This window comes from Bos indicus, chromosome 19 (genome assembly GCF_029378745.1).
Source record: "Bos indicus isolate NIAB-ARS_2022 breed Sahiwal x Tharparkar chromosome 19, NIAB-ARS_B.indTharparkar_mat_pri_1.0, whole genome shotgun sequence".
NCBI lineage: Eukaryota > Metazoa > Chordata > Mammalia > Artiodactyla > Bovidae > Bos > Bos indicus.
This window is the reverse complement of record NC_091778.1, coordinates 31,546,060-31,558,417: the sequence shown is the minus strand read 5'-3', so window position 1 is coordinate 31,558,417 and position 12,358 is coordinate 31,546,060. Positions and strand designations below refer to the sequence as shown.

At 41.0% G+C, this 12,358-nt stretch overlaps 1 protein-coding gene and 1 long non-coding RNA gene across 5 annotated transcripts in view; one reads left to right on the top strand and one right to left on the bottom strand.

Moving 5' to 3' along the window:
- SHISA6 (shisa family member 6) overlaps positions 1-12,358 on the bottom strand; it is a 262,209-nt gene that overhangs the window by 10,990 nt on the left and 238,861 nt on the right. For 2 of the 4 annotated variants that reach the window (XM_070773099.1, XM_070773098.1), the window contains one exon: positions 1,435-1,491. The exons of the other annotated variants lie outside the window; for them this stretch is intronic. In XM_070773099.1, coding sequence (XP_070629200.1) covers positions 1,435-1,491 — 57 coding nt within the window. The remainder of the gene's footprint in view (positions 1-1,434; positions 1,492-12,358) is intronic. 4 annotated transcript variants of the gene reach the window in all.
- The window catches only part of LOC109574558 (uncharacterized), a 148,991-nt gene that overhangs the window by 32,386 nt on the left and 104,247 nt on the right, over positions 1-12,358 (top strand). The gene's annotated exons all lie outside the window — the stretch shown is intronic.

The following is a 12,358-nucleotide window of genomic DNA, read 5'->3' as shown; positions in this document are numbered from 1 at the left end:
TGTCCCCCAGGCTTTCTGCTTCTGCCTTCTGCTTTTCTCTTTCAGCCTTCTCGCACAGATTGCCCCTACTCCCAAGACTTCTGTTGCTGCTTCCAAAGCATAACTTACATCTTCGGCTGTTATCTCCCTCCAGACTTCATGTCTGTATTTCTAACTGCCTTATTGAATGATTTTCCTTGCAGATCCTATAGTCATATCCAGCTCTCGATGTCCGGATCCAAACTCACCATCCACAGCTCCATCCTACCAGCAACACTGGCTGCTTTCCTGATTTCTTAGATTGCTTTCATAAGACCTTTCATCCTCTCATTGATCGTGACTCTCCATTTCACTCATAATTGACTCTTATCAGCCATATTCAGTTAGTAACTAAGACTTCCCAATTCTTTCTCCCAAATACTTCTTAGCTGAACCCTTCTTCCTATTCCTACTGTCAACATCACTGGTGGTACCAGCTTCTTTTAGCTGATCAGTGTGATCAGTCTGACTTCCCCCAGTTCTACTTTTTCCTAGACCCTGCAACTTGAAACACCTTATTAAACTGTTGCTTTCATCACATATTTTCATTAGGAGCCTAGCACTGGAGGGGGACCTCAAGATAGTTCACTTTTGTTCTCCAAATTCTGCTGCAGAAACAGAGCATAGTCTGACATGAGAGGTGTAGATCTCTCTGCCAGGTGAGCTGCAGAATTTATCTTTGTTTTGAGTTTCTCTCTCACTAAAATTTAGTGATGTTTTCATTTTTTAGCAGCAAAGACAGAAGAATGACTGATAGCTCATAATTTACATGGCTGTCTTGTGTTCTATCAAGTTTTAAGCATGCACCGAAAATAGTTTTTCACTGCAGTTCCAAATGATAAGTTGTGATCTGACGGGAGGATGTTAACACGTAAGAGGGAAACATGGTTTTGTAACTCTTTGGCACTTTGCTGACACACACACGCTCTGCAGCTTTCAGGTTCTTCCTCTGTTGGGAGCTAAAGCTCAAGTCATCCAGTTTGGTTTTGAGTTTTATCCAATCTTAATTAGTTTGGGGGAGGATCGATAGAGTTTTCCACTCTCATGTCATTCCTAAATGGCACCACAAGTAGCCCTGGGCAAAGAAGAGTGTTCACTCCTTGCTGTGGACACATGAAATTTATGGCTGCAAGAAGTGATCAAGATTGTAAATGAAATGGATTAAGAAAGGGGCTTTCTCTTCCCCTTTCATGGCAGAAGATCACTTTGATATCAGAGACAGACATTAGGGGGGCAATGATCTAAAAGTGAGAGTGAGTCACTGTGGCCCTAGAAGAGGGCGGATACCCGGCTCCTTACACCACCCTAGCTTCAGTGAGCCAGTGACCATGCTTGATGCCGTAATCGGCATCAGTAGCTAGGATGGAGCCACTTGGGATGAGGATGGAATGCAGAACGCTCTCAATCATCTCTCACCATGTGTAGGGGTCTGGGTAGCGCTGCTTAAAATCGGATGGTTATACTGATGATCACCTGAAAATCACAGAAAAAAATTTTTTAAAGAAGTTTTCAGGAATTGTGTAGTCTCTTCAACACAGCAGCACCTCTGTTGACCTCTGCTATGCTTCTCTGAGTCAAAGGAAGCACTTCCAAGAAACTCAGGCCTTTGCATACCCTAGAAACAAGGCAGGGTCCTTCCTCTGATGCTTCTGTTTCTCTTTTTCTGCATTAGGGCTTCCTCTGTCATCACGGCAACCCACCTACACCTGTAGATCTGGCTGACCAGCATCAGAAGCTTTGTTGGGGTGGAGGAGGAGAAGAATGGAGACTAGGGGACATTTGGCAAATATGCATACATGGGATAGAGAACTGAGCAGAGGAAGTAGATCTTTTTGGGGGGAGGAGGGTGTTCAGGCATGGTTGGCCAGGAAAGGGATGCCCTAATGTAAGGTGCTTGCATCTTATAGAGCTTGAATTTGTCCCGGGTCTTTATACACAAGTATCTGGGTGTGTCCTGAGAGGTAGTAAGCTGACATGAACTACCTACTGCCTGGGATCCAGAGTCCTGGATCCTGGTCGCTGTCCTGCCTATAAGTGACACAGCCCGCTATTTCAAAAGCATTGGTTTTAATTAATGCAAAAGTCCACATTGATTGAACAAGCCACACAATGAATAGAGTCATAGTTGCTAAAGTCAGGAGTTCAGGGCTTCTAAAACTGAATGAAGATTTGGCTTACCACCAAAGCACAGTTCAATATAGTATTATTGCTTCAGTTCAACATTGTATGTTTGCTTTTTGTTGGTATGTGCATCTTATTTCAACCAAAGCAAAGGAAGGAGGAGGCATGAGGGCTTAGCTTGAGTTTATCTAAACCATGGGTCACAGCCCTGCCATCCTCTTAGGTCTGGATTTGCTTCCATTTCCTGGATGAAATCATCTTTCGTATCTTTGGCATTATACCCTCTTGTTACTCATCCTTAAGCTCTTTCACTAGATCCCCTTTTCTCTTTAATTCTCTAAATACTAGCATGTCATGAGGCTCAGGTCTATCTTCTTACCCAAGTTGAGAGGTTTCAAGTCTACACCTCTGACCTGAGATCTATCTGGTCTGTGGGGTTAGATTTTAAGCTGCTTATGTCTGTCACCATGAAATTCCTGCTCTTAACCCAAACCATTGCATCCTAAAGGGGGCTCATCATGTTATTCTCTGCTGCTCAAGCCCTGTCCATGGTACTAATGTTCCATGGGATTGGAAAGCTAAAGCGAAACTTCAGTTCTCATTCACCATTTCCCTCCCTTCATCTTCCATATCCATCCAGTGAATGCCCAAATTCTCCTCATATGGCAACCTCCTAAATCCAGGCCCACAGTATATCTTTTTTCCAGATTTCTCTTAGTTCTAGTCTCTAGCTATTTCCAAGACAAACCGTCTTATGTACTACCCAGACAAAATTTCCCATACCAATGGAATTATTTATATCATTCCTTTGGTTCAGAGCAAGGTCTTTAAGGACTCTATCCAGTGGAATATAGTTTGGGGCAGGAAGCCACCATTTCTCACACAAAGACCCTCTACCTTCTCAAAGCAGAATATTAAGTTATTTCCAAGGAAAAACTATTTGACAGACACTGAACCAGTTCTACCCTGGATCTGGATTTTAACCAAGAAGAGAGAATCCAGGAGGAGAGATAAAGGGTAGTTTGTTCTGCTTGTCCTCTGGAGGCGAGGAGAAAACCAACTTCACTGTTTTTTGTTGTTATTGTCATTTATTTATTTGTTTTTAAACAATATGGCAGCAGCAAATAAAGCAGTTGCAAGTAATGAGAGAACTCAGATTAAACAGTGGAGAGTGGCAGAGAGAAATACTTCTTTTTTTCTCACTTTTTAAAAAAGTTTTGGCTGCATTGAACAGCATGTGGGATCTTAGTTCCCTGACTAGGGATTGAACCTGCACCCCCTGCATTGGAAGCATGGAATCCTAACCACTGGATCACCAGGGAAGTCCCAGAGAGAAGCACTTCTAATCTTCCATTTAAGAATCCAGGTGTTTCTAGGAAAGGGAGATGATTCAGGTTCATTTAATAATTCCTGGTACCCAGCTATGCCCCAGGCTATGTGCTAAACACTTTCATATACCTTTAAAAACTAATCTTTGCAATGATTTTCATTGCAATATATCAATATTGATATATTATTGACTTGCTGATTTCCAGACACTGTGAAAAACCCCTCAAATATCTTATTTGAAGTAATTATCTTTTTTTTTTTTTTTTACACATGAGTTTACAAACAGGATAAATGTCTTGAATTTAGATAGTTTGTTTACAAGGGCAGGGCTTTTCCTTTTGTTTGAATCTCACTTCAGGTATTTTGCTAACATTTGATTTTTTTTCACATACTGAAATTAAGCAAAAGCATCTACAGAGGTAGAAAATTAAACCATCGTAAAATAGTCATGATATTTTGTTATCTTTTCTTTTGTTTCCCTCCCCCAATACATTACTAATGTATTACTACATTACTATTACTATTACATACACACATATACACACCCAAACTTAAATCGCAATGAATAGCAATTTGCATTTTTCATTTGCACAAGTGAGAATCAGATTATGGTGCTTAAAATAGAGAAAAATATGGTGATTTGATCATTACAGTTTCATTAAATAACAGATGCATAAGGTTATTATTCCCTGTACCATTTTTACAGTAACAAAAGAAACAACCCTTAACGTTCATACATACATGTACATATACATATATACACACAAAGATAAATATGTGTAGTTTCCACATATGTAAGTATTTTCTATTTTTAATCAGTTTCTTTTATACTCAATGGACAACATATCTTGAATATATTTTCATGTTTTCAAATAGTCTGAAATATTTTATATAGTTTCACAATAGCCCTTTCTATAGAATAACCTATAGTGTATTTCTACGTATGACTTAAACATAATGTTTATATACATATATATATACATAAACATTCCCTTATTAATGTGTATTTAGATTATTTAAAGTTCAATAAATTTACACCAAACAACCTTGAACACAACTCTTTGTCCATGTCTTACTTCTTTAGGCAAATAATTAAAAATGGCATTTCTTGGTCAACACAATGACAGTTGCCTTGTGATGTGATGAAGTGGGTTAGTGGACTGCTTCCTATTGAACTATTCGTCTATTCCTAGGAAATACATTATTTCATTTTTGTGCCTCATTCTTTCCTTACAACATTGGATCCCATCTTATTTAATTCCTATGTATTCATAAAGAAAATTTGCACTTTTGTGTGAACATGGCAGGGCTTTTTGTATCAAGATAATGATTCTGTAAAATCAAGTGCACTTGTTCATCTTTCTGTATGCCTTGGAACTATTAATAGCGCGTATGAAAGATGTGTTCTTTGAAAGTTTGAAAGAGTGCAATAAGAAAAATGCCTGCTATCTTTTGGGGAGTCTGGTTTGCACAGTGGTAGGGAATTGGCTTGTCATTTTACTGACTTCACAACAACAACTTTGAGAGATAGACGTTGTTATCATCACAGATTTAGTGTTAAGGAGACTGAGGTTTGCAGAGGCTGAACAATTTGCCAAACAGGTGAAACTGGGATTCAAGTCCAGGCAGGCTGGTACTAGAGCCCACATCCTTATGTACTCTGCCTCTCAGGCTTGGCAACATTTTCCTCACATATTGATTCCTTCACATTTTCTAATTCTAATTTCAGTTTGTAATTTCCATTTTTTATAAGTCCATTGAACATTTGAAACTTTATTAGCTTAAAAGTGTAACATACTCTCAGAAAATCTCCATACAGGAAACTATATTTCTTTTCTCAGTCTCAACATCCTGTCTTAATATTTTTCGGATCATCAATGTATTCCCATCATTCTTCTTTTTCAAATAACTACTTCTTTACATATCAGAGCTTTTTATCCCTTCATATCTTTATTTTATGCTTTTGGATCTGTTCATTTCTGCCTCCTAATTTTCTTTGGTTTGGTTCGTTATTCTTTTCTAATTTTCGAGCTTGAATCTTTTGTCTGTTTATTTTTACTCTTTTCTATCAACAATATCGGGTCTCTAGCTCTGAATTTGTCTCTGACACAATCCCCTGAGTGCTGATATGCAATGTTCTTATTGCTGTTAAGCCCTAAATGATCTGTAATTACAGCTTTGATTTTTCTCTCTGACCCAAGATTTCTGTAGCAGAGTTGTTAAATTTCAAAGTGTTTGGGTTTGTCAGTTTGAACTTTTGCCGTTAATTTTCTGTTTTATTGTATTGCGGCCAGAGAATGGAGCCTGTACAATTTCTGCCTTGGAGACTTCACTTAGGTTTCCTTTGTGGGCTAATATATGATCAATTTTTGTGAATGTTTCCTGAATTCTTTAAGAAAAGGTATTATTTTCTTCTCATAGAGTATAAAATTGACATATATCTATTAAATCAGACATATGAAATATATTATTCAGCTCCTCTCTACCCTAACTCATTCTTTGCCTACTTAGTCTGTCAAAGACTGAGGGTGGTATCTCCACTCTTCCACTATTGTTGGAAGTGAAAGTGAAAGTCGCTCAGTCGTGTCCGACTCTTTGTGACCCCATGGACTATACAGTCCATGAAATTCTCCAGGCCAGAATACTGAGGTCGGCAGCCTTTCCCTTCTCCAGGGGATCTTCCCAACCCAGGGATCGAACCCAGGTCTCCTGCATTACAGGAGGATTCTTTACCAGCTGAGCCACAAGGGAAGCCCAAGAATACTGGAGTGGGCAGCCTATCCCTTCTCCAGCGGATCTTCCCAACCCAGAAATTGAACTGGGGTCTCCTGCACTGCAGGCAGATTCTATACCAACTGAGCTACCAGGGAAGCCCCCACTATCGTTGAGTTCCTGTCATTTTCTGTCTGCATCTGTTATAGTCCTGGTTTTACATATTTCACAGTTATCTTGTTCAGCACAAAAAAACCTCATGGTGCTTATGTCTTCTTTGTGGCTTGTACCCTTTATCAACATTAAAGAACCCTTTCTGTCCTATTTAATGCCTTTTTTTTTTTTTTGCCTGTACGTCTGCTTGATCTGATATTTATATTGCCAACCCAGCTTTCTCTTTGTTTGCATTTGCCTGATAAACTTTGCCCATCCTTTTGTATCTAACCTTTCTGTGTCATGTTATTTTATCCTTGTCTCTTGACAAGAGCATAATTTTAAGAAAATTTACCTATGTGCTTTGGTGTGTTCTCAGTTGCCTTGATGGTGAAACGTGAGTCCTCCTGGCTCAGAAAAATTGTCCTTCCTTCTACTGTCATATCCTCATCTCCCTATTATACATGCATGTGTATGATATGACTGCCCTCCACATGGCTCAAACTCTAGGTCATGGTTAATTTGGCTAGGTATGAATACTTGACTCACTTGGGCCCATTGGAGCTCCTTCTCCAGAAATCAGGAACCATTAAAAAAGAGAGATGTGGCCTCTATGCATGGCTGGACACATGACTTTTAAGCTAGGTAGCTATGGCCAGTCTTGTCGATTTGGAAGAGAGAAAGTCAGTCTTCAGAGACGGTGCCGCATCATATTTTATAAAAAAAAAAAAATGGTGACATTATATTTCTCGTCCCACACACTCTCCTGAAACCTTCCCATTCCCCCACTGGATAGAATATATTCTTTTTCTTGAAACTGGAGGGCGCTCCTGACTTCCTCAATGAGCATGGTGCAGCAGAAATAACACCGCATGCCTCCCAGAGCTAGGCTGCAGAAGATGATAAGGCTTCACCTCGCTCACTCTTTCAATACTCACACTTCAATCCCAGCCACCATATTGTGAAGAAGTCCAGACCATGTGCAAAATCTGACTTCAGAGGCTGGCCTAAGGTTTCCATCAATAACCAGCATCAACTTCCAGATGCGTGAGTGAGGAAGACTTCAGATGATTCCAGCCCTCAGCCTCATAGGTGTCCAGGTTAACACAAGCGGGTCAGAGACGAACTATACCCAGTGAAGTGAAGTGAAGTGAAGTGAAGTGAAGTTGCTCAGTCGTGTCCGATTCTTTGCAACCCCATGGACTGTAGCCTACAACACTCCTCCGTCCATGGGATTTTCCAGGCAAGAGTACTGGAGTCGGTTGCCATTTCCTTCTCCAGAGGATATTCCCAACCCAGGGATCGAACCTGGGTCTCCCACATTGTAGGCAGATGCTTTACCATCTGAGCCACCTAAATCCCCCATACCCACTGAGCCCTGCCCAAATTGGAGATTTATAAGCAAAATAAATGTTGCCTTTACTGTACTGTTTTCTAAAATTAAAATTTTAAGGGACTTCTCTGGTGGCCCAGTGGCTAAGACTCCGAGCTCCCAGTGCAGGGGGTCTGGGTTTGATGCCTGGTCAGGGAACTAGATCCCACACGCCACAACTAAGAGTTCACATGCCATGAAATAAAACCCAATGCTGCCAGATAAATAAATAAAAAATCTAAAACTTACAATCATTGTTGATTCACAAACAATACAGATGTTTTGTATATTGTTTAGCCAGTTTCCCCAGTAGTAACATTTTGCAAAAGTATAGTACTCTATCAGAATATTGACATGGATACAGTCAAGATATGGAAGGTTTCCATCACTAGGTAAATTCCTCATGTTGCCACATCCACTTCCTTCCTGCATCCACCCCCGCACTAGCCCCTGGCAACCACTGAAGTGAAATTGAAGTCGCTCAGTCATATATGACTCTTTGTGACCCTCATGGACCGTAGCCTACCAGGCTCCTCTATCCTTGGGGATTCTCCAGGCAAGAATACTGGAGTGGGTTGCCATGCCCTTCTCCAGGGGTTCTTCCCCACTCAGATATCAAACCCAGGTTTCCCACATTGCAGGCAGACTCTTTATTCTCTGAGGCACCAGGGAAGTTTGGCAACCATTAACCTATCCATCATTTCTAATTTTGTCATTTCAAGACTGCTATGAATGGATTCATACAGTATGTAGTCTTTGAGACTGGATTTTTTTTTTGTCAAGCATAATTCTCTGGAGGCACATTCAGGAATGCATCAATACTTCATTCCTTTTTATTTCTCAGTAGTAAATATTCCATGGTGTAGATGTACCACAGTACCAACTGTTCAACTGTTGAAGGACATCTGGATTCTTTTCAGCTTTCTGATATTATGAATAGAGCTGCTGTAAACATTCACGTGAAGGTCTTTGTGTCTAGGTCTTCTCTTATCTGGGATAAATGCTTAGAAGTGCAGTTGTTAATTGTTTAGTAACTGCATGGCTTATTTGTTTGTTTTTAAGAATCTACCAAACTGTTTTCCAGAATGGCTGTACCATTTTACATTCCACCAGCAGTGAGTGAGTGCTCCAGTTCCTCCACATCCTTGCCAGCATTTGGTGTTGTCACTGTTTTCTATCTTAGCCATTCTTAACCATGATAGTTATGGAGTGATATCTCATTGTGGTTTTAATTTGCATTTCTCTAATGACTAATGATGTTAAACATCTTTTCATGTGCTTATTTTTCATTTGTTTATCTTCTTCAATGAAACGTCTCTTGATTACTTTTGCTTACTTTCTAATCAGATTGTTTACATTTTTCCTGTTAAATTTTGAGAATTCTTTTTATATGGCAGATGATAGTTATCTGTAGGATATATGGTTTGTAAATATTTTCTCCCTGACTGAAGCCTATCTTGTCATCCTTTTAACTGAGTCTTTTGCAGAACAAAACTTTACATTTTGATGAAGTCTAATTTGTCAATTTTTTTTCTTTGATGGATTGTGCTTTTAGTGCCAAGTCTAAAACATCATTTTCTAGCCCTAGGTCAGAAGATTTTTCTCCTTTCTTTCTAGATGTTATATAGTTTCATGTTTACATTTAAGTCCATGAACCATTCGGCATTAATTTCTATGAAAGGTATGAGACTCAAGTTGAGGGGTTTTGTTGTTTGTCTTTTTGCTTGCTATCCGATGTCCAGTTGCTTCAGCATTGTATTTGAAAATACTCCTTTCCTCCATATAATTGCTTTTACACATTTGTCAAAAAATCAGCTGGACATGTTTGTGTGGGCCTACTTCTGGGTTTTGTCTTCTGTTCCATTGAGCTACATGTCCGTTCCTCTACCAATAACCAGATAGTCTTGCTTCCTGTGGCTACATGATATTTCTTGAGTTGAGTAGACCGATCGCTTCCGCTTTATTTTTCCTTTTCTAAAATGTTTATTTATTTATTTTTGTATGTGCTGGGTATTCTTTGCTCCGTGTGCTTTCCCTGGTTGCAGGGCGCGGGTGCTCCTCTCCACTTGCAGCGCTTGGGCTCCATCACAGTGGCTTCTCTTGTTGCAGAGCACAGGCTCAGTAGTTGCAGCATGCGGGCTAAGTGGCTGTGGATCACGGGCTCTATGCGGGTCATAGAGCACGGACTCTGTCCCACATAATGTGAAATCTTCCCAGTCCAGGGATTGAACCCATGTCCCCTGCATTGGCAGGTGGATTCTTATCTATCGTACCACCAGAGAAGTCCTATTTCTCCTTTTAAAAGGTGTTTTAACTATTCTAGGGTTGGTTTTTTTTTTTTTTTTTTTTTTGCCTTTCTGTATACCTTTTAGAATAATTTGTCTGTATCTTAAAAAAATCTTGTGGAGATGTTGATAGGAATTTTGTTAAATCTGTGTACTATTTGTGTGTGTGTGTGTGTGTGTGTGTGGGTTAAATGGAAAAACTGTCCAACACAGATGCACTCACTCACTGTGACCAGTGCTACTCTATTATGAATACATCTTGAAGACGGTGGAGGGCGAGGGGGTGGGAGGAGGTGAGCAGACGTTGCTCTAGATAATATGGAGTTGTGGGGTGTGTGGGCAGCTCGGTGTTAATATGGAAGGGTCAAAGGCAGAACTTGTGACGTACAAAGAGTTGTTGTTCAGTCGATAAGTCATGTTCGACTCTTGGCAACCCCAGGGACTGCAGCACGCCAGGCTCCCCTGTCCTTCACCATCTCCTGGAGCTTGCTCAAACTCATGTTCATTGAATCAGTGATGCCATCCAACAACCTCATCCTCTGCTGCCCATTTCTCCTCCTGCCCTCAATCTTTCCCAGCATCAGGGTCTTTTCCAATGAGTCAGGTCTTTGCATCAGGTGGCCAGAGTATTGGAGCTTCAGCTTCAGCATCAGTCCTTCTAATGACTGTTTCGGGTTGATTTCCTTAAGGATTGAGAGTAGGAAGGCTAACGATTCCAGAAATCAGTCTGGAGCATCCTCTCTGCAGCGACACGTATACAGTCTGTTAGAACAGGCATCCTGTCTCCCCTTGGACTTATCCACAGATCACATCTCCACTCCCTCAATTACTGGTCTCCCCTGTCCCTCCTCCTCAGGGAGTCCTGGGCCTTGGCACAGTGCCCAGTCAGGGCCATCGGCCTTCTGATGAATCGAGCTGGATAACATAACAATTAATTAGCGCTTAGGACTCACAGATCGATATGCTGACAAGACCACAAAGTGACAAAACAATCTCCATCAGAGCTCCAAGGCTGCCTGAAGGAAGCCAAGAAGCAAGGCGGAGCCCTCTGCCCACTGAGAGCATTGACGTGGACCATCTGTGGTGAACAGGCCGCTTAGAATCAGAAGATTCTGCAGCCGCCTGGCCTCTGCAGCCATGGAAGTTTCTGGAGCTGGCAGAATGAGTTTCCCCCCATTGGTGTCTGGTTTAGCTGCTAAGGAGAGTGGCTCGTTTTCTCTGGGGAGCAAATCAACTGTGTGCTTACACGTGTGTGTTTGCAGTTCTGTGTTTGTATGCTTGCTTACACGCATGGTTGGAAGGGGGAGAAGGTGAAAGAAAAGAGTGATTTGCTTGGTGTTGGACATTTCTGGTATGAATTCAATGAGAGATGTAGCAACAGTAATTTCTGTTTAGTGAGTCACAGGAAGGTTGCAGGGTATGAATAGTACCCAAGCGATGTGAGCAATGGGATCCTGAGAATACATAACAAAGAGATAATATGCATGTTGGTTATAGACCCTCATATCTCGGGTCTCATCACCGCACCCTGGGTGAGATTTCCTCCCTGCCTCCAATCTTTGCCCCTATGGATCCACCTTGTGCGCTACTGCTAGAATAGTCTTTTTTTTTTAATTTGTTTATTTTTAATTGGAGGATAATTGCTTTATACTATTGTGTTGGTCTCTGCCGTATATCAACGTGAATCAGCCACAGGTATACATATGTCCCCTCCATCTCGAACCTCTTTCCTACCTCCCACCCTTTCCCACCCCTCTAGGTTGTCACAGAGCACCAGACCTGTACTCCTTGCATCATACCGCAAATCCCCACTGGTTGTCTATTTTACATACAGTAATGTATATGTTTCCATGATACTCTCCCAGTTCATCCCACCCTCTCCTTCCCCCACCGTATCCACAAACCTGTTCTCTAGGTCTGCATCTCCATTGCTGCCCTGCAGATAGATTCATCAGCGATGGTGGTGGTGAAGTTGCTAAGTCCTGTCTGACTCTTGTGATCACATGGACTGCAGCCCACCAGTCTCCTCTGTCCATGTCATTCCCAGGCAAGAATACTGGAGTGGGTTGCCATTTCCTTCTCCAGGAGATCTTCCCGACCCAGGGATTGAATCTACATCTGCTGCATTGCAGGTGATTCTTTACCACTGAGCCACCAGAGAAGCCCCAGGTTCATCAGCCCCATCTTTCTAGATTCCATATATATGTGTTAATATACGATATTTTTCTTTTTTCAAAAATGAGTTTTATACAATTTTAAAAGGTTACTTTCCATTTACAGTTATTATGAAATATTGGCTATATTCCCCTATGTTGTACAATATATCCTTGAGTCCATACTGTACCCAATGGTTTGTATCTCCCATTCT